This window comes from Cebus imitator, unplaced genomic scaffold (genome assembly GCF_001604975.1).
Source record: "Cebus imitator isolate Cc_AM_T3 unplaced genomic scaffold, Cebus_imitator-1.0 Scaffold251, whole genome shotgun sequence".
In the NCBI taxonomy this organism is placed as follows: domain Eukaryota; kingdom Metazoa; phylum Chordata; class Mammalia; order Primates; family Cebidae; genus Cebus; species Cebus imitator.
The window spans coordinates 1,061,968-1,082,072 of NW_016107566.1; the positions used below are offsets into that span (position 1 = coordinate 1,061,968).

Here is a 20,105-nt window from a genome sequence, read left to right on the forward strand (position 1 = left end):
TTTGAGACGGAGTCTAACTCTGTCGCCCAGGCTGGAGTGCTGTGATGCAATCTCCGCTCACTGCAACCTCTGCCTCCTGGGTTCAAGCGATTCTCCTGCCTCAGCCTCCCGAGTAGTTGGGATTACAGGTGCATGCTACCATGCCCGGCTAAGTTTTGTATTTTTAGTAGAGATGGAGTTTCACCATATTGGCCAGGCTAGTCTCGAACTCCTGACCTCAGGTGATCCGTCCGCCTCGGCTTCCCAAAGTGCTGGGATTACAGGTGTGAGCCACTGTGCCCGGCCTAGTGGAAATATTTCTAAGGAAATAGCTAGAGTGGAGGATAAATATAAAAAATTGGAAATAATCTAAATGTGCAACACTAGGGAGCAGGAATGCTTGGAAAATTAGCAGCATGTGCCTTAAATCATTCTATTGTTTGATTATAGATTGTAGAAGTTCACTGCTGCTGTTTTGAAACAGAAGTCTTCATTGCGTATTCAAGCCAAATGCATGCAATATTCCAGATAAATTGCTGCAGTTAGTTGCTGTGAGTAAATCTTAAAAAACAATCCAAGCGTCTGAAGGTTAATAAAATCAAGTCATTAACAGTAAAGCAGGGTGCTGCCATTCCCACTGCCTGATGCTGATTAGCACCAATGGATGAAAGCCTGTCATCAACTTTAAGTGCTGTGACACTGCCTGTTTTCTAATTAAACTGCCATGGTGGCATTGTTCACATACAAAAGAAAAAGAAGAATCGTCAGTAATCTAAAAGGTTCTTCGAACCTAAAGCAGACACTCATGGTCCTGAGAACACAAATGATCATTAAATCCTGTTATTGGTTCTTTAGGCATGTTATCATCAAGGGTGTCAAAGGTGCAAAGGAGAGGTTCTCATTAAGACTGTCCTGCCCCTAACAGTTTCTACCTCCATATCAGGATCAACTGTCAGTGCCCTTAAGAAGCCTCAGGGTTGGCTGCAAGCCCCTGACCATCCTTTTTGCACATTAGGAATGCATACAATCTTGCCATTCTGTTCTGATGGACATAAACGGTGACTATCCATCAACAACAAGCTCATCCTGGCTTTTGGCCTGCCCACCCACCCCTGGGAGCACCAGCATCATCTCACTAGAGATGGATGAAATGGATGAGCTCAGCAGAATTACACACCCCACACAATTAGCTCTCAGCTTGAACCAAAGCTGTCAGAACCCAAGCACAAGCCATTGAGAACGACTAGCTATTGATACCTCAAAATCATTTTAAGGCCTTTGCTCCCAGGACACATTTAAGATATTGAACTAGGAATAATAATCCAGGTCTGCTGCTGTCTCTTCAAAGCTGTGATCTATTTTTTTTTTTTTTTTTTTTTCTGAAGTAAAATTTGGGCTGAGCTTGGTGGCTCACTTTGGGGGGTCAAGGCAGGAGGATCACTTGGGGCCAGGAGTTTGCGACATACCTGGACAACAAAGTGAGACCCGGTGTCTACAAAAGTAAATAAATACATAAATCCACAATTAAAAACAAAATTCACATCACATGAAGTTTAACATTTCAACCAGTTTGTTTGTTTGTTTTGAGACAGGATATTACTCTGTCACCCGGGCTGGTCTCAAATTCCTGGGCTAAAGCAGTCTGCCTGCCTCAGCCTCCCAGAGTGCTGGGATTACAGGTATGAGGCACCAAGCCTGGCTTGTTTTTTTTTTTAAATGATTTTTTTTTAATTTTTAATTTTTTTTTAGAGACAAAGCCTCACTCTGTAACCCAGGCTGGAGTGCAGTGGCATGATCATGGCTCACTGCAGCCTCAACCTCCCAGGCTCAAGTGATCCTCCCACTTTAGCCTCCCGAGTAATTGGGACTACAGGTGCATGCCACCACATCCAGCTAATTTCTTTTTTTTTTTTTTTTTTAAGAGATGGGGTTTTGCTATGTTGCCCAGGCTGGTCTTGAACTCCTAGGCTCAAGGGATCCTCCTGCCAGAACCTCCCAAAGTGCTGGGATTACACAAGTGAGCCACTGCACCAGGTCTCAACCATTTAAAAAAGTACAATTAGTGTGATTTTAAGTATAGTCACAAAGCTGTGCAAACGTCACCACTGTCTAAATTCCAGAACATATTCATCATCCCGAAAAGAAACTCCATGCCCATTAGGCAGTCGCCTCGTACTCCCTTGTCCCACTAATCCCTAGCAACCATCAGCCTGCATTCTGTCTCTGGATTTGGACATTTGATATAAATGGAATCATACAATATGTGAGTTTTAGAGTCTGGCCTCTATCATGTTTTCAAGGTTCATCCATGTTTTAGTATATTAGTACTCTTTTTATGGCTAAATAATATTCCATTATATAGATATACCACAATTGATTGATCCATTCATCAGTTAATGGACTTTTGAGTTGTTTCCACTTTCTGGCTATTATGAATAATGCTGCTGTGAACATTCACGTACATGTTTTTGTGTGGACATATGCTTTCAATTGTCCTGGGTATGTACCTAAAAGTGGAATTGCTGGACCATATGGTAATTCTATGTTTAACTTTTTAAGGAACCACCAACTGGTTTTTTTTTAAGCAGAGTCTTACTCTGTCGCCCAGGCTGGAGTGCAGTCTCAGCTCACTGCAGCCTCTCCTCCTGGGTTCAAGCAATTCTCCTGCCTCAGCCTCCTGGGTAGCTGGGATTACAAGTGTGCACCACCACGCCTGGCTAATTTTTGTATTTTATTTTAGTAGAGACAGGGTTTCACCATGTTGGCCAGGCTGGTCTTAACCTGGTGAACTCCTAACCCCAGATGATCTGCCCTCCTCAACCTCCCAAAGTTCTGGGATTACAGGTATGAGCCACTGCACCCAGCCTGGTATTTTGTTGTTGTTGTTGTTTTGTTTTTTTGTTTTTAGGCAGAGTCTCACTCTGTCACCCAGGCTGGAGTGCTGTGAGGTGAACTCCATTTACTGCAACCTCTAACTCTTGGGCTCAAGCAATTCTTTTGCCTCAGCCTCCTGAGTAGCTGGGATTATAGGCGCCTACCACCACGTCCAGCAATTTTTTTGTATTTTTAGTAGAGACAGGGTTTCACTGTGTTAGTCAGGCTGGTCTCAAATTCCTGGCCTTAAGTTATCTGCCAGCCTCAGCCTCCCAAAGTACTGGGATTACAGGCATGAGCCACCTAACCAGGCCTTGTTGTGGTTTTGATTTGCATTTGCCAAATGATTAACAATGCTGATTGCATTTTCATGTGCTAATTGACCATTTGTATGTCTTCTTTGGAGAAAGTCTGTTCAAGTCCTTTGCCCATTTTTGAATTGTTTATCTTTTTGTTGTTGAGTTGTAGAATTTTTAATATGTTCTGGATATTATACCGTTATCAGATATATGACTAGCAAATAATTTCTCCCATTTTGTGGAGTTGCTTTTCACTTTTTTAGTAGTGTCCTTTGATTCACAAACGTTTTTAATTTAATGAAGCCTACTTTCTCTATTTTTTTCTTCTGTTTCTTGTGCTTTTGGTGTCATAGCTAAGAATCCATTGCTGAATTCCAGGTCATGAAGATTCACCCTTGTTTCCTTGTAAGATTTTTATAGTTTTAGCTTACATTTAAGTCTTTTATGTATCTTGAATTAATTTTTGTATTTGGTTTGAAGGAAGGATTTATTCTTGTACATGCGTATTTCCAGTCACCTCAGCATAATATGTTGAAAAGGCTATTTTTCCCATTGAGTTGTCTTGACGCCCTTGTCAAAATCAATTGACCATACATATATGGGCTTATTTCTATATTTCCCATTTTATTCCATTGATCTCTATGCCTATTCTTATGCCAATACTACATTGTTTTTATTATTGTAGCATTATAGTCAGTTTTAAAATTGGTGACTAGGAATCCTCCATTTTGTTCTTTTTCAAGATTGTTTTGGTATTCAGTAGTTTTCAGTATTCAAGTCTTGCACTCCTTGGTTAAATTTATTTTCAGCTATGTTATATTCTTTTTCATACTATCGTAAATGGATTTTTTTTTTTTTTAGATAGAGACGGGTCTCACTGTATTTGCCAGCCTGGTCTTGGGGTAAGCAATCCTCCTGCCTCAGCCTCCCAAAGTTCTGGAATTATAGGCATGAGCCATCATGCCTGGTCTGGAATTGTTTTCTTAATTTCACTTTTGGATTTTTCATTGTTAGTGCATAGAAATACAACTGATTTTTGTTTGTTAATCTTGTGTCCTGCAACTTTGCTGAATTCATTTATTAGCTCTAATCGTGTGTGTGTGTGTGTGTGTGTGTGTGTGTGTGTGTGTGTGTGTGTATTCTTTAGGATTTTCTGTATATAAGGTCATGTCATCTCTGTATAGAGAAATTCTTAATTCTTCCTTTCCAATTTGGGTGCATTTTATTTCTTTTTCTTGCCTAAATGCCCTGGTCAGCACCTTCAGTATATTGTTGACTAGAAGTGATGAGAGTGAATATCCTCTTGTTCTTGATCTTCGGGGTTACCATTAAATATGATGTTAGCTGTGGGTTTTTTATAGATGCTCTTTATCAGCAGGAGGATGTTCCCCTCTATTTCTAGTTTGGCCTGAAAGAATGTTGGATTTTGTTAAATGCTTTTCCCACATTAATTGAGATGATAATGAGGTTTTTATTCTTTTATTCTATTAATGTGATGTATACTTACATTAATTGTCTAGGTGAGCTACCTTTGCATTCCTGGGATAAATCCCACCTGCTCATGATGTATATTCTCTTTAATATATAGCTGGATTCAGTCTACTAGCATGTTGTTAAGAATTTTTTTATCTATATGAATTATTATGGGTTATTGGTTTGTAACTTTCTTGTGGTATCTTTGGCTTTGGTGTCAAGGAAATACTGGCCTAATAGAATGAGTTAAAAGTATTCCGCCCGAACCTCCTCTATTTTTTTGAAGAGTTCAAGAAAGATTGGTGTTAGCTCTTTAAATATTTGGTTGAATTCACCAGTGAAGCCATCTGGTCCTGGGCTTTTTTATGGACGTTTCCCAGCTATTGATTCAATCTCCTTACGTATCATAGGTCTATTCAGAATTTGTATTTCTTCATGTCAGTTTTGGTAGTTTGCGTGTTTTTAGGAATTTGTTCATTTCATCTAAGTTATTCAATGTGTTGGCATAAAACTATCCATAGTATTCTGTTATAATCCTTTTTATTTCCGTGATGTCAGTAGTAATTTCCCCATCACTTTTCTTCCTGAGTTTTGTAATTTGAGACTTCTCTCTCTCCAACTCCCTCCCTGCAACCTCTCTCTCTCTCTGGTCAGTCTAACTAAAGTTTTATCAATTTTATAATGTCCTTTCTGTTAATTATATACTATCCAACTTTTGTCTTGTCTATTTTGTCTGATAATAGAATAGCCACTCTAGCTCCCTTTTGGTTACAGTTTACGTGAAATATATTTTTTCATTCTTTCACTTTCTTTTTTTTTCCCTTTCTCTCTCTCTCTCTTTTTTTTTTTTAAAGACGGGGTTGGCCAGGCTGGTCATGAACTCCTGACCTCAGGTGATCTGCCTGCCTCGGCCTCCCAAAGTGCTGAGATTACAGGCATGAGCCACCGCACCTGGCCCTCTCTCTATTTTTTTTTTTTTAAGAGATGGTCTTGCTCTGTTTCTCAGGCTGGAGTGCAGTGACATAATCATAGCCACTCTAGCTCCCTTTTGGTTACCATTTACATGAAATATTTTTTTCATTCTTTCACTTTTTTTTTTTCCTTTCTTTCTCTCTTTTTTTTTTTAAGAGATGGTCTTGCTCTGTTTCTCAGGCTTGAGCACAGTAACATGATCATAGCTCACTGCAGCCTCATACTCTTGGGTTCAAGTGATACTCCTGCCTCAGCCTCCTGAGTAGCCAGGACTACAGGTGTATGCCACTTGCTCAGCTAAGTTTTGTATTTTTTTAATAGACAGAGTCTCTCACTAAGTTGCTCAAGCTGGTCTTGAACTCCTGAACTCAAACAAGGCTCCTGTGTCTGTCTCCCAAAGTGCTGGGATTTCAGGCATGAGACACCACACCTGGCCCATCCTGTCACTTTCAACCTATTTGGGTCTTTGGGTCTAAAATGAGTCTCTTATAGAGAGCATATAGTTGGATTGTGTTTTCAACCCACTCTGCCAGTGATTGGGATTGCCACTTAGCCCTTTGATTGGAGAGTTTAATCCATTTAAATTAGTTAACTTAATTACTGAAAAGGAAGGCTTTCTTTCCTTTTACCATTTACTATTTTTTTCTGTACGGCATATCTTTTTGTTCCTCTATTCCTTCATTACTACCTTCTTTTATGTTTAATAGTTTCTAGTGTACCAGTTTGATTCCCTTCTCATTTCTTTTACTATACATATTTTTATTTTTATTTATTGTTTGCCCCGAGGGTTATAATTAACATTTTTGCTTATAACCATTTAATTCAAATTAATACCAACATAATTTCAATAGTATATAAACTCCTTGCTTCTTTTAGCTGATATACTTTTTTCTTTTCTTTCTTTTTTTTAAGACGGGGTTTCACCATGTTGGCCAGGCTGGTCTTAAACTCCTGACCTCAGATGATCTGCCTGCCTCGGCCTCCCAAAGTGCTGAGATTACAGGCATGAGCCACTGCACCCGGCTTTTAGCTTATATTTATATGTTGTATGCTCATCTATATATGTTTGTAATGATAGATTATGCTGTTTTATGCAGTTTTATTTTATATAGGGTAGGAGTTAGAAACCAAAAATACATTAATACTGACCTTTATATTTATCTATGTAGTGACCTTTACCTGTTTTCCTTATTTTTTCATGTGGACTCAAGTTACTTTGTAGTGTATCAAATCAGGTCAGCTTGCAGGAATCCCCTGGCATATCTTGTAGGGCAGGTATACTAGCAACAGACACTCAGTTTTTGTATTTCTGGTAGTGTATTAGTTTTTCCTTCATATTTGAAGGATAGTTTTGCCAGATATAAAATTCTTGTTTGTCAGATTTTTTTTTTTTCCAGCACTTTGAATATGTTACCCCATTGATTTCTGGCCTCCAGAGTTTCTGATGAGAAATCTGCTATTAAAAAATCTGCTTATGGAGTGTTTCTTGTACATGATGAGTCACCTCTCTCTTGCTGCTTTCAAGATTCTCTTTTTGTTTTTGTCTTTTTATAGTTTAATTATACTGTTTCTTGGTTTGAATCTCTTTGAGTTTCCTGTTTGGAGATCATTAAGTTTTTTGGATGTGTAGATTTGTGTTTTTTATCAAATTCGGGGAGTTTCCAGCCATTACTTTTACAAATATTACTTCTTTCCCTTTCTCTCTTCCTCTCCTTCTGGGACTCTCATTAGGTATATCTGGTTTACTTGACGGGCCTCTTAGGTTTTGTTACTTTTTCTTCCCCCCCTTTTTTTCTGCTCCACAGACTATATAATCTCAATAGCCCTATCTTCAAGTTAACTAATGCTTCTTCCTGGCTGAATTTTCTGTGGAACTTTTCTAGTGAATTTTTCATTACAGTTATATTTTTCAACCCTACAATATTTCTATTTGGCTTTTAAAAAATAATATTAATATTCTCCATTTAGTGAGATATAGTTCTTTATATATGTTTTCCATTAGCTCTGTAAGCATATATCAAAGCCTTCAAGTCTAGTAAGTCCAATCTTGTCTTCTTCAGGGAAAGTGCCTATTAATTAATTTGATTCCATTTGAGACCCTTGTCCTCTTTTTTTGATGCCTTACTTTTTTCCTAATGGAAACTGAACATTTAAAATATTATAATGTGGCAATTCTGCAAATGAGCTTCTCCCGTCCCTAGGGTTGTTGATGCTTATTATAGTTTTCACTGTTGTTGTTTGGTGACTTTTCTAAACCAACTATTTTATATTTTTGCATGTCCTACTCATTATCCAATAGAATTAATTTTGAAAAGTTTGTATTTTTTTGTCATATGTGGCTACTGAAGTCTGTTCCAGAAGATTAGCTACCAACTAGTAATATGACAGATTTTCTTATGCTGCTGTTTTTAGTAACATCACTTCCCTGCAATCATTTAAAAATATGAATTAAGGCTGGGCGTGGTGGCTCACACCTGTAATCCAAGTACTTTGGGAGGCTGAGGCTGGTGGATCACCTGAGGTTGGGAGTTCAAGACCAGCTTGACCAACATGGAGAAACCCTGTCTCTACTAAAAATGCAAAATTAGTCAGGCGTGTGGCACATGCTTGTAATCCCAGCTACTCGGGAGGCTGAGGCAGGAGAATCACTTAAACCTGGGAGGCAGAGGTTGCGGTGGGCAGAGATTCTGCCATTGCACTCTAGCCTAGGCAATAAGAGCAAAACTCTGTCTCAAAAAAAAAAAGAATTAAAAAGAAGGATAATAATAGTAATGGGTGCTGATCATTTTTCATACTTGATGAACTCTGGTCTTGCGAATTTTTATATTTTTGGTGACTCCATATTATTTTGCATCCTTTTCTCTCTTCCAATGAGTATTCTTTGTCATCTCACTTCTTACACTGCTGGGGAACTTCAATTCAGGCCAGAAAATGCAACAAATATGGTATAGTATTTGCAGCTTCTGAATACAATATGCACACTGATTCCCAAGTAAAATTTGCCTTTGGTCCAGACCCATTCTAGACATGAGGCCATGCTCCCTTCTTCCAGTGAAGATGTGGGAACTCAGTCTTGGCCTAGATTGGTTTGGGAAGAGTGCCACCGGATTGAGTAAGCACTGTTAATGTGGCATATTCCCTTAGTCCACACACTTATATTCACCCCAACACCCTGCATAACCTGAGGAAAGAAGTCTTTTCACATTCTATTTTTGGGATGTTCACTGGTACATATGACTGACAGTGACAACCTGCTTTAAAGAGACTTCCTGAACACTGACCGTGAAGATGAAATATTAGTAAATGCTAATCTAGTTATATATAATCTAGAAATAAAATGTTCTTGTAAAAGCAAACCACCTTTGGCTGAAGGCATGAAGTAATAAAGAAGCTCAGCCTTCATAGGAATTATGTTTCACAAACCCTAGGGGATGAGATTTTTCCAAAGGAAATCTCAGAATTTAGTGAGGAGTGCTCATTTCAAAGGGCCTTCTGCCAGCCCTTTGAAAAACAGGAAACCTCTAGGATTAAGAATTCTTTTAAATAATAAGTAAAATATTTATGATATGAGGCTTATATATTGTTACCAAGTTATTTGCTAACACTGCATATAGTTTTAGATAATTCTATTTCCTGAACACAGGAAGGCAAGCAATATGGTAAAATACCCAAATGGATCTTAAAGTACCGTCTTCCCGTAGAAGTACCCCTTAGCTCATATAGTCACTCAGCAAATAATTACGGAACAGCTTCTATAAGCTATGCTTTCTGCTGGATTGTACCAGACTTGTACTAAAATAAGGTGTAAATGACCAGTATTGTAGTCTTTCTGTGGGATATTTGAATTTTCATTTGAATTTGTTTATTAAAACATATTTTAATGAGAAATGTGAATACTGTTTTCCTTTCTGAAGTAGGGCCTTGCTCTGATACCCAGGCTGGAGTGCAGTAGCACAGTCATGGCTCACTGCAATCTCAAACTCCCAAGCTCAAACAGTCATCCTCCCTCAGCATCCTGAGTAGTTGGGACTACAGGTGTGTGCCACCATGTCTGGTTAATTTAAAAAAATTTTTTTTTGTAGAGACAGAGCTTTGCTGTGGTGCCCTGGCTGGTCTTGAGCTCGTAGCCTCAAATGATCCTCCTGCCTTGGCCTCCCAAAGTGCTGGGATTACAGGCGTGAGCCACTGCATCCAGCTGAGAAATGTTTTTGAGCAGAGAATGCATAAAGGAAACTTGCAAATGATGTTTCAAGCCTGTTCCTAAAAGGCCTGCAGAGGAGCAAAGTACATGAAATTACATCTTCATATGACCAAAAAAAAAGTGCCACTGGGCACAGTGGTTCACGCCTGTAATCCTAGCACTTTCGGAGGCTGAGGGTGGTGGATCACAAGGTCAGGACTTTGAGACCAGCCTAGCCAAGATGGTGAAACCTCTCTCTACTAAAATTACAAAAATTAGCAGGGTGTGATGGCGGGTGCCTATAATCTCAGATACTTGGGAGGCTGAGGCAGGAGAATCGCTTGAACCCAGGAGGCGGAAGTTGTGGTGAGCCAAGATCTCACTACTGCACTCCAGCCGGGGTGACAGAGCAAGACTCCATCTCAAAAAAAAAAAAAAGAAAAGTGTCTTTCTAAACCTCTAACTTGAAATTATCTTGGACATGGTTTGAAGGACTTTTATCTGAATTTGGTTCACCAGAAAAGATTGTTTCCAAAACACATGTAGTATGAGTAAACTGAGTGCTTTATTCCTAGGAGGATCTTCTCCAGAAAGCACTAGATAACACAGTGAATCTTAGTGAGGAAGGAGGTGTCCTTTGGTTGGTCTTACACATGCCACCGGAATCATGGCTAAGAGCCTCCTCTCATTCAGTCATGCAGCAGTCTTATTGAATAGCTGCTAGATGAATGATATTATCTAGGCTCTGGGTGGGAGAGTTCCTGGGCTCGGGAATTTAAAATCTTATGAATATTTCATAAATTGTATATAAATAAAAGTGATTTGGTGACTGCCTTCACTTTGTGAAAATCCATCAAGCTGCATTAAGATATATGCCCTTTTCTATATTGTGTTGTATATCAAGAAAAAGTTCCTCCTAAAAGTGCTTTGAAAATTGAAAACTGGAAAACATTTCCATCTGAGAAAACACAGTAATACCTCTACAAGAAAGCTAACTTTCTGGCTTTATATTATATTGTTACTGACAGTTCATCGTTGTCAGGATAAGATTTTTTTATTTTCATGTAAGCAAATGATGCCATCATCACCATTATCATCATCCTCACAGCACGAAAACGTATTAAGAACTTACTAGGTACCAAAGCCAGGTGCCATCTGAGTTCTTCGGGCATACTAACCTACCTATTCCTCATAGCAGCCCTATGAAGTAGGTTACTATCACTGTCTCCATTTGACAGAGCCAGAAATTGAGACACAGTGAGGCTGAAAATTTGTCCAAGGTCATTCAGCTAAATAAGTGGTGAAGCCAGGGTGCACACTGCCCAGTCCAGACTTCTTATTTGGATAAATCTCTTAGCCAAAAGTAGCAGTTCTCAAAGTGTGGTCCAGGAACCCTTGTGGGTCCCAAGACATTTTCAAGCAGTCTTTAAGGTCAATACCATATTCATAATCATATGAAGACATTATTTTCCTTTTCACTGTCATTCTATCAAGAGTGTAGAGTGTAATTTTCCACAGGTAATGTGATGTGTGCTATCACAACAGACTGAATGCAGAAGCGGAGACAAGACTCCCGCTATCTTCTGTGAAGCCAGACACTGCAGATATTTACAAAAATGGAAAACAATGCCATTCTTAAATATATTCACAATATATTTATTTTCATAAATTACATTATTCACATTAACATTTAATGGGTGTATTACTACTTTTAATACATTAAATACTTTTAAATACTTTAAAATTTGATTAAATAATAATTTTTAAATTTTTTGTAGAGACAGAGTCTCACTCTGTTTCCCAGGCTGGTCTTGAACTCCTGGCCTAAAGTAATCCTCCAGCCTCACCCTCCCAAAGTGCTGGGACTATAGGCATAAGCCACTGCACCCAGCCTAGTTTCAAGTTTTAATATAAGAAATATCTATAAACATAACCCACATACACAAAAGCTCTTTTGAAGTCCTCAATAATTTTTAAAGATTATTATGGGATCCTGAGATCAAAATGTTTGAGCACCACAGCCCTATACTGTTCTGCCTTAGGGGAGTGGGTACCCAAAAGCTGGTTTTATGGTTATGGCAGCAGCTTAGAAGTCAGCTCCACTTCTAAGACCCATCACATAAAAATGTATCCTTCCTTTTCTCCTGTGAAGCTGGACTTGATAATGCTGAACTTCTGGAGTGGCTCTCATTTAATTATGAGAGACTGCAAGGCAAGTGCTTAGTGTAGAGTAAACCCTCAACCCATGGCCCAGAACCAGGAACTTTTCTTGTGTTATCCACAGGTGATGGAATTTTACTGCCAGTCCTGTGAGACTGCCATGTGTCGGGAGTGCACGGAGGGGGAGCACGCGGAGCACCCCACAGTTCCACTCAAGGACGTGGTTGAGCAGCACAAGGCCTCGCTCCAGGTTCAGCTGGACGCTGTCAACAAAAGGTGGGGGGACCCCTTCCACAGACCTCTAACTGGCTGCCTGTACTTGAGTCCTGGCCTCATGGCGTCTTGTCTAGGTGCAATAGTAGGTTCATATTTCCCTTGAGGTATCAGGCTTTGTGTTGTAAATAAGTTCTTTGATCACAGATCTGTTGTCATAAACTAATGAGTGATGAAGGTTGTCCTCTGCCTGGTGGTAAAACTCCAACCTCATTATGCTATGAGTGGCATTTTTGTTTCAGTACCTAAGTATAATTAAATGAATTAAAGTACACTTGAAGAATCTGCTTTCAGCAGAGTTCTGAAATTCATCCCTTAGACCAGGCTCTCTGAGGAGCTTTCCTTACCTCCTGTTCCTGACACACATACAGATCATTTTGTTGGCTGTGATTGGCTCCTTTCTGTTTGAGCTCTGCAAAATGGTCTTGAGCAGTGATTGCTAATTTTCTTTGTTTTCCTGCTTCCAAGTTCCTTCTTTGGCACAGAAATGAAGGACCAGAGTAGGTTGAGTGGTACATGAGAAAGACCAAAGAGAGGAAATGAGCAGCCTGCAGAAAAGTAGACAAATAAATCTTTCCACTGATAGCTGTCGTGAGAAAAGTGTGGTGGTTCTGCAGTAATTCGGAGAACTTGGAAACTTATGAGACGTTCTTGAAAAACTGAGTTTGGATAAGTATTTTATGTAGATAGTGGGAAAGATACAGCTATCTAAAATAGTGATTCTCAGCCATTTGGCAATGCCTGGAGACATTTTTGGTATTATAACTATGTGTTTTGGCTGGGGCAGGTGGGTGGGAGGCAGGGCAGGAAGAGCTATTGGCATCTAGTAGAGCACAGGATGCTGTTAAACATCCTACATTACACCAGACGGCCCCCTGCAAAAAATAACTACCTGGCCAGAATGGCTTTTCAGAGATCCTCAAGTCTTTATACCCTTAATTAATTACTAAGATTGGACGATTGAGGGTCGCTTGAAATTGACCATTTTGATTTCTCTAAAGAGACAAAGTCTCTTCTCTCTAAGGCAGTAATTATGTCACATCTTACTCATTCTGTTCTCTGGTTATTTTATTTTTATTTTTATTTTTTTGAGATGGAGTCTTGCTCTGTCACCAGGCTGGAGTGCAATGGCATGATCCCGGCTCACTGCAATCTCTGCCTTTTGGGTTCAAGCGATTCTCCTGCCTCAGCCTCCCAAGTAGCTGGGATTACAGGCGTACACCACCACACCCAGCTAGTTTTTGTGTTTTTTAGTAGAGACGGGGTTACACCATATTGGCCAGGATGGTTTGGATATCCTGACCTCGTGATCCGCTGGCGTCGACCTCCCAAAGTGCTGGGATTACAGGCATGAGCTACCAAGCCCAGCCTGGTAATTGTTTTTTAAAGATGATGAAAGGCATATAAATCTTTTTTAAACAAAATGTATGTAGATAGATCTTAGAATATTTCCAGACTGATGTTAAATAACAACCTTTAACAACTGTCCACCAGGCTCCCAGAAATAGATTCTGCTCTTCAGTTCATTTCGGAAATCATTCATCAGTTAACCAACCAAAAGGCCAGCATCGTGGATGACATTCATTCCACCTTTGATGAGCTCCAGAAGACTTTAAATGTGCGCAAGAGTGTTTTGCTTATGGAACTGGAAGTCAACTATGGCGTCAAACACAAAGTAAGACCAGAACCATCACAGATGTCATATAAGATACCTGATATCCTAGGGCACTAGTTATTGTTTCCTGGTAGCAAAAAGGGGTCCTTAAGTGTCATTATTGTATAGTAAACTATAGTTTTCACTTAATGTAATATCCAGCTATTTTCAGCAAAATTTGATGACTCTATGACTTTAAGTACCAGTTTATAATTTGACAAGAGGCAAGGTTGAATATAATGTAATGCTTTTAGGATTTAGAGTTAAACTGGATTGGTTTGCTTCCTCAGTTATAATGTGAAATAGTTTCTTAATTGCTCTCTCACCCACACCAACCTGTTAGTCAACTTCTAAAGGAACCCTGACTGCACCCTTTGTTTAACTCTGCATATCTGTTCACAAAACAGGAATGAAAAGCCTCTGATACTCAGGCGTGAAGAGTGTGAAGAGTTTTCGTTTGTTTAGTTCCTGTTCCTTCAGGTGGTGATGGGGAAGCTCTGGACACTGGGGAAAGATATTGAATAATGAATATTTCAGATGTCAGGCATAGCAATTTGTCTGCCATGCTCTTGGTAGCGATGTTTCTGTTCTCCCCTCTCCAAAACACATGAGCCAAGAAATACATGTGTGGAAGGGACAGGGCGAGGCGGAAGGGAAACCTTGAGAAGGTACTGGGAATGCAGTTTAAGACATTGCATTAGCACTGGGTTCCCTGGGTTGACTGAAACACCGCTTGCTCAGAGCCACCTGCGTGGGCGAGTGCAGAGCCTCCTCCTCGCCGGGGGAGGGCACTGCCCCGGGCTGGGCCCCTCCCTGTGGTACGCGCTCACCAGGCCTGCCGTTTTCCCGCAGGTCCTCCAGTCGCAGCTGGATACTCTGCTCCAGGGGCAGGAGAGCATCAAGAGCTGCAGCAACTTCACAGCGCAGGCCCTCAACCATGGCACAGAGACCGAGGTGCTGCTCGTGAAGAAACAGATGAGCGAGAAGCTGAACGAACTGGCCGACCAGGACTTCCCATTGCACCCGCGGGAGAACGACCAGCTGGATTTCATCGTGGAAACAGAGGGGCTGAAGAAGTCCATCCACAATCTCGGGACGATCTTAACCACCAACGCCGTCGCCTCGGAGACGGTGGCCACGGGCGAGGGGCTGCGGCAGACCATCATCGGGCAGCCCATGTCTGTCACCATCACCACCAAGGACAAAGACGGTGAGCTGTGCAAAACCGGCAACGCCTACCTCACCGCCGAACTGAGCACCCCTGACGGGAGCGTGGCAGACGGGGAGATCCTGGACAACAAGAACGGCACCTATGAGTTTTTGTACACTGTCCAGAAGGAAGGGGACTTCACCCTGTCTCTGAGGCTCTATGACCAGCACATCCGAGGCAGCCCGTTTAAGCTGAAAGTGATCCGATCTGCTGATGTGTCTCCCACCACTGAAGGTGTGAAGAGGCGCGTCAAGTCCCCGGGCAGCGGCCACGTCAAGCAGAAAGCTGTGAAAAGACCCGCAAGCATGTATAGCACTGGAAAACGAAAAGAGAATCCCATCGAAGATGATTTGATCTTTCGAGTGGGTAAGGAGAGGGCTTCTGCACTTGACGCCTGAGCTGGCGCTGGTTAAGGGGTGACTGGGCACGTGTCATTGCAAATAGCAACCCTGCAGCCCAGAACTCTACCTGCAGGTGTTGGGAGATGTATTGCTACCAAATTTGATATATTTTGTTAGTCGAGCTTATGCAGTCTCCTCCAGAGATGATATTTCCTTCTCCTCCTCCTCCTATCTCCTCCCGACTCCCTCCTTTCTGTTCTTCCTCCTCCTTAAGACACAAGTACTGCAAATTCATGGTAGGAAATGACAAGCTGAAAATAAGCTAAAAGAGAAACAGAAAAATCATAGCACCTATAATCTGAAAATCTTAAAGGAAAAATTGGCAATCCCTCCCCCTCCCCCTCAATGTACCTCTTTCCTGGGAGTGTCTTCTTGTGCCAGAGCTGAGGCTGTATGGTGGGCAGAGTGTCTGATGCCTTCTTGTCATTGCTTCTACATTGCAGGAGGGAGGGGGCAGTGTGCATGGCAAGTTGCAGTCACCTCCAGCTGTGTGTAGCTGGAGAGCAGCCCCAAGAGAGGAGGAGGGGTGGAAACTTGAAGAAAGTATGGGGTTAAGGTGGGGTTGGGGTGGAAGCCAGAAGGTGCAGGATGAGCCAAGAGAGTTAGGAATGCAAGTAGTCCTTCCCTCCTCTGATTTATGGTCTCTCTCTTTTTAAACTATGTTCTCAGTAGAAAACAACTAAATGTAAACAGCAAGTGGCTTGATAACTCCCAAGGGGAGAAAAGTCTGCATTTTAGTTAGTTTCAAAGAGTACCTCCAGCAGACTTCTCTTCCTTTCTCTTCTGTCTAGCACTGCAGTATCTCCAAAAGGGTGCTCACTGTATATTAGCTGGCACATGTAGAAAAGCAGTTCTGTGGTTCAAATAAATTGGGGAAACCTTAGGCTAAATGAAAGAAATGGATTTTTTTTAATTGCAGAACTTCTTAAAACCTTTAGAATCTGCTGATGTGCATTGTGGGTCTCTGAGGCAGGAGAGGGATAACAGGTAGCACATCCAAACTTCCAACCATAGAACTTTTTCCATGGAAGATCTTGGGAAATGAAGGCTCTGTGGAACATTCTTGGGCAGAGCTGCTCTATGTTAATGCTTCAGGCTGAATCTTGGTAAAGACTGTGATATGATATGTAATTTGTCTGTTTAGAGCATGCAAGGCCTCATACATTCACAGCCAGATGTGCAATATGGGTGCAGGGCTTGATTCTCCACCAGAGCAGAGTGGACGAGCTTGGGTGGATGCAGGACTGGGAGGCACCCAGGTCTGCCACTCCGGTTCCACCGCTTATTTGAGCCTAGGGCAAATCTTTCAACTTCCTTGAACTTCAATTTCTATGTCCATGAAATAAAAATACAAAAATATCTGCTTTTCTGAACTCTTCTAAGTTCCAAGCTGAATGTCTGACATGTCAGAGGACCTAAATGCATGAGAGCTATTGTTTTTGCACGTGTAGTTGTTAAGGCTTTTAGATTCTCCCTAGTACCTTTTCTTTTCAAAAAACTTAACTTGCCAGCTCCCCACTGACCTCTTGCATGAAGAACAACTTCATTTTCCCATTTAAACTTCCACCCCCAACACCTCCTGCCAAGGGATGGCAGTCTACCTTCCTAGGCCATGTGCAGTGAAAGACTCAGAACTGGAATTGGGCAGATCTGGGTCAGAATTCTGATTCTTCTCACCAGCTGGGCAACTGGCTTACCCTTTCTGAACCATGTTTTCTCCTCTGTAAAACAAAGGGAATGCAATAATACCTAAATCTTAAGGTTGCTGTGGGAGGTGAAACGAGAGAATTCTTGTAATATACCTGGTGCATGCCTGCGTACAGTAAGAGCTCAATTAATGGTAGCTAAGATTTTACTATTGTTATTCATCGTCATCATCATCATCTCTGACACCCACTTGAGAAAAGAGACATGTCTTTCAGGAGTTTCCTGTGCTCAAACTGTCTGGGTTTTGAGTCCCCAGCTCCCACCTCAGGGACAAGGGGGTATATATGTCTTCTCTGCTCCTACCCATTGAGAAATGCAGCCGCAGTGGTGTATTGGCGCTGCTGGAAAGGTGTTTAAATGTGTAAACATTCGTAAAGAACTTAGAACAGTGCCTGGCATGCAGTACGATGTCTGATTTTATCAGTGAAGCGAAGATGCTATCTTAGTTTGCTAAGGCTGCCATAACAAAATTCCACAGTCTGGGTGGCTTAAATGACAGACATTTATTTTCTCATGGTTCTGAAAACCTGGGACTGTTTTAGAGTTAGAAGTCCAAACTCCAGGGCTTTCCTCTGAGGGCTCTGTCCTTGCAGATGGCCACCTTCTTGCTGCTTTGTCCTCACGTGGTCATCCCTTTGTGACTCGGCCCCTACTGTCTCTTCCTCTTCTTATAAGGTCACCGATCATATGGGATTAGGGCCCTGATTTACCAGCCTCATCTTAATTTAATCACCTCTCCAAAGACCTAATCTTCAAATGTATACAACATGATGTTTTGATCTCTGTATACCTTGTTGAATGGCTAAATCAGTCTAACATGTGTATTACCTCACATTTATCTTTTTTTTATATAGTGAGAACACTTACAATCTACTTTTTCAGCAACTTTCAAGTGTACATAATATATTGTTTTTTGTTTTTTTCTTGTTGAAACAGGGTCTTGCTCTGCTGGCCAGGCTGGAGTACAGTACTGTGATCATGGCTCATTGTAGCCTCTACCTTCTGGGCTCAGGCGATCCTCCCACCTTAGCCTCCCAAGTTACTGGGACCACAAGCGCATGCTACCAAGCCCAGCTAATTTTTGTTTTTGTTTTTTATAGAGATTAGGTCTCTCCATGTTGCCCAGGCTGGTCTCAAACTTCTGGGCTCAAACAATCTGCCCATCTCAGCCTCCCAAAGTGCTGGGATTACTGGCATGAGCCACCGTGCCTGGCCATTATGTATTAACTACAGTCATCATGATTTACAATAGTTCTCTTGAACTTATCCCTCTTATTTAACTAAATGTTTCTGTCTTTTGACCAACTTCTCTCCCATCCTTTTATCCCCACCCTCCCCAGCATCTGGTATCCACTATTTTACTGTCTGTTTCTATGAATTCAACATTTTTAGATTCCATATATAAGTGAGATCACATAGTATTTGTCATTCTGTGCCTGGCATAATGTCCTTCTGGTTTACCCATATTATCACAAATGACAGGATTTTCTCTTTTTTTGAAGCTGAATGGTATTCTGTTGTGTATATATACCACGTTTTCTTTATCCATTCATTTATTTGTTGATGGACACTCAGGTTGATTCCATATCTTGGCTATTGTGAACAGTGCTGCAGTGAAACATGGGGGTGCAGATAACTCTTTGACATCTTGATTTTATTTTCTTTAGATGTATACCCAGTAGTGGGATTGCTGGATCATATGATAGTTGTATTTTTAATTTTTTGAAGGACTTTTATACTGCTTTCCATATGGCTGTACCAATTTACATTCCCACCAATCTGTGCTAGTGTTCACTGTCCACATCCCTGCCAACACTTGATATATTTTGTCTTTTTTTTTATTTTTTTTTTTTGAGACAGAGTCTCACTCTGTTTCCCCTGGAGTACAGTGGCGAGCTCATGAACCTCAACATGCAGTGAGCCTCAACCTCCAGATCCTCCCACTTCAGCCCCCCAAGTAGCTGGGACCACAGGCATGTGCCACCATACCTCACTAATTTTTTATTTTGTCTTTTTGATAAAAGCTATTCTAACAGGTGTGAGGTATTATCTCATTGTGATTTTAATTTGCATATTCCTGATGATTAGTGATGTTCTACTTTTTTTTTTTTTTGAGATGGAATCTCACTCTATTGCCAGGCTGGAGTGCAGTGGCGCAATCTCAGCTCACTGCAACCTCTGCCTCCTGGGTTCCAGCCTCAGCTTCCCAAGTAGCTGGGACTACAGGCGTGCACCACCACACCCAGCGAATTTTTGTATTTTTACTGGAGGTGGGGTTTCACCATGTTGGCCAGGATGGTCTCAGTCTCTTGACCTCATGATCCACCCACTTCACCCTCCCAAAGTGCTGGGATTACATTTTTGATATACTGGTTGGCCATTTGTATGTCTTCTTTTGATAAATGTCTATTCAGGTTCTTTGCCTATTTAAAATTTTTTAAAAAATAGGCAAAGAACCTATTTTTATTTTAAAAATAGACATGGGGGCTGGGCCCAGTGCCTAATGCCTGTAATCCCAGCACCCTGGGGGGCCGAGGTAGGCCGATCGCCTGAGGCCAGAAGTTCAAGACCAGCCTAGCCAACATGATGAAATCCCATCTCTACTGAAAATACAAAAATTAGCTGGATATGGTGGTGCACACCTGTAGTCCCAGCTAGTAGGGAGGCTGAGGCAGGAGAATCACTTGAACCCAGGAGGCAGAGGCTGCAGTGAGCCAAGATCGCCCCAATGCATTTCAGCCTGAGCGACAGAGTGAGACTCTGTCTCAAAAAAAAAAAAAGACATGGGGTCTCACCTTGTTGCCTAGACGGAACTCAAACTCTGGGCTCAAGCAGTTCTCCCATCTCAACCGCTGGAGTAGCTGGGACTATAGGCATGCACCACCATGCCCAGCCAAACTTTGTCTATTTTAAAATCAGGCTT

The 20,105-nt window shown here is 41.3% G+C and overlaps 1 protein-coding gene across 8 annotated transcripts in view; it reads left to right on the forward strand.

The window, feature by feature from the left end:
• The window catches only part of TRIM2 (tripartite motif containing 2), a 141,323-nt gene that overhangs the window by 88,643 nt on the left and 32,575 nt on the right, over window positions 1-20,105 (forward strand). For all 8 annotated transcript variants that reach the window (XM_017498772.2, XM_017498773.2, XM_017498774.2 and 5 more), the window contains exons 4-6: window positions 12,062-12,213; window positions 13,705-13,885; window positions 14,717-15,440. In XM_017498772.2, coding sequence (XP_017354261.1) covers window positions 12,062-12,213; window positions 13,705-13,885; window positions 14,717-15,440 — 1,057 coding nt within the window. The remainder of the gene's footprint in view (window positions 1-12,061; window positions 12,214-13,704; window positions 13,886-14,716; window positions 15,441-20,105) is intronic.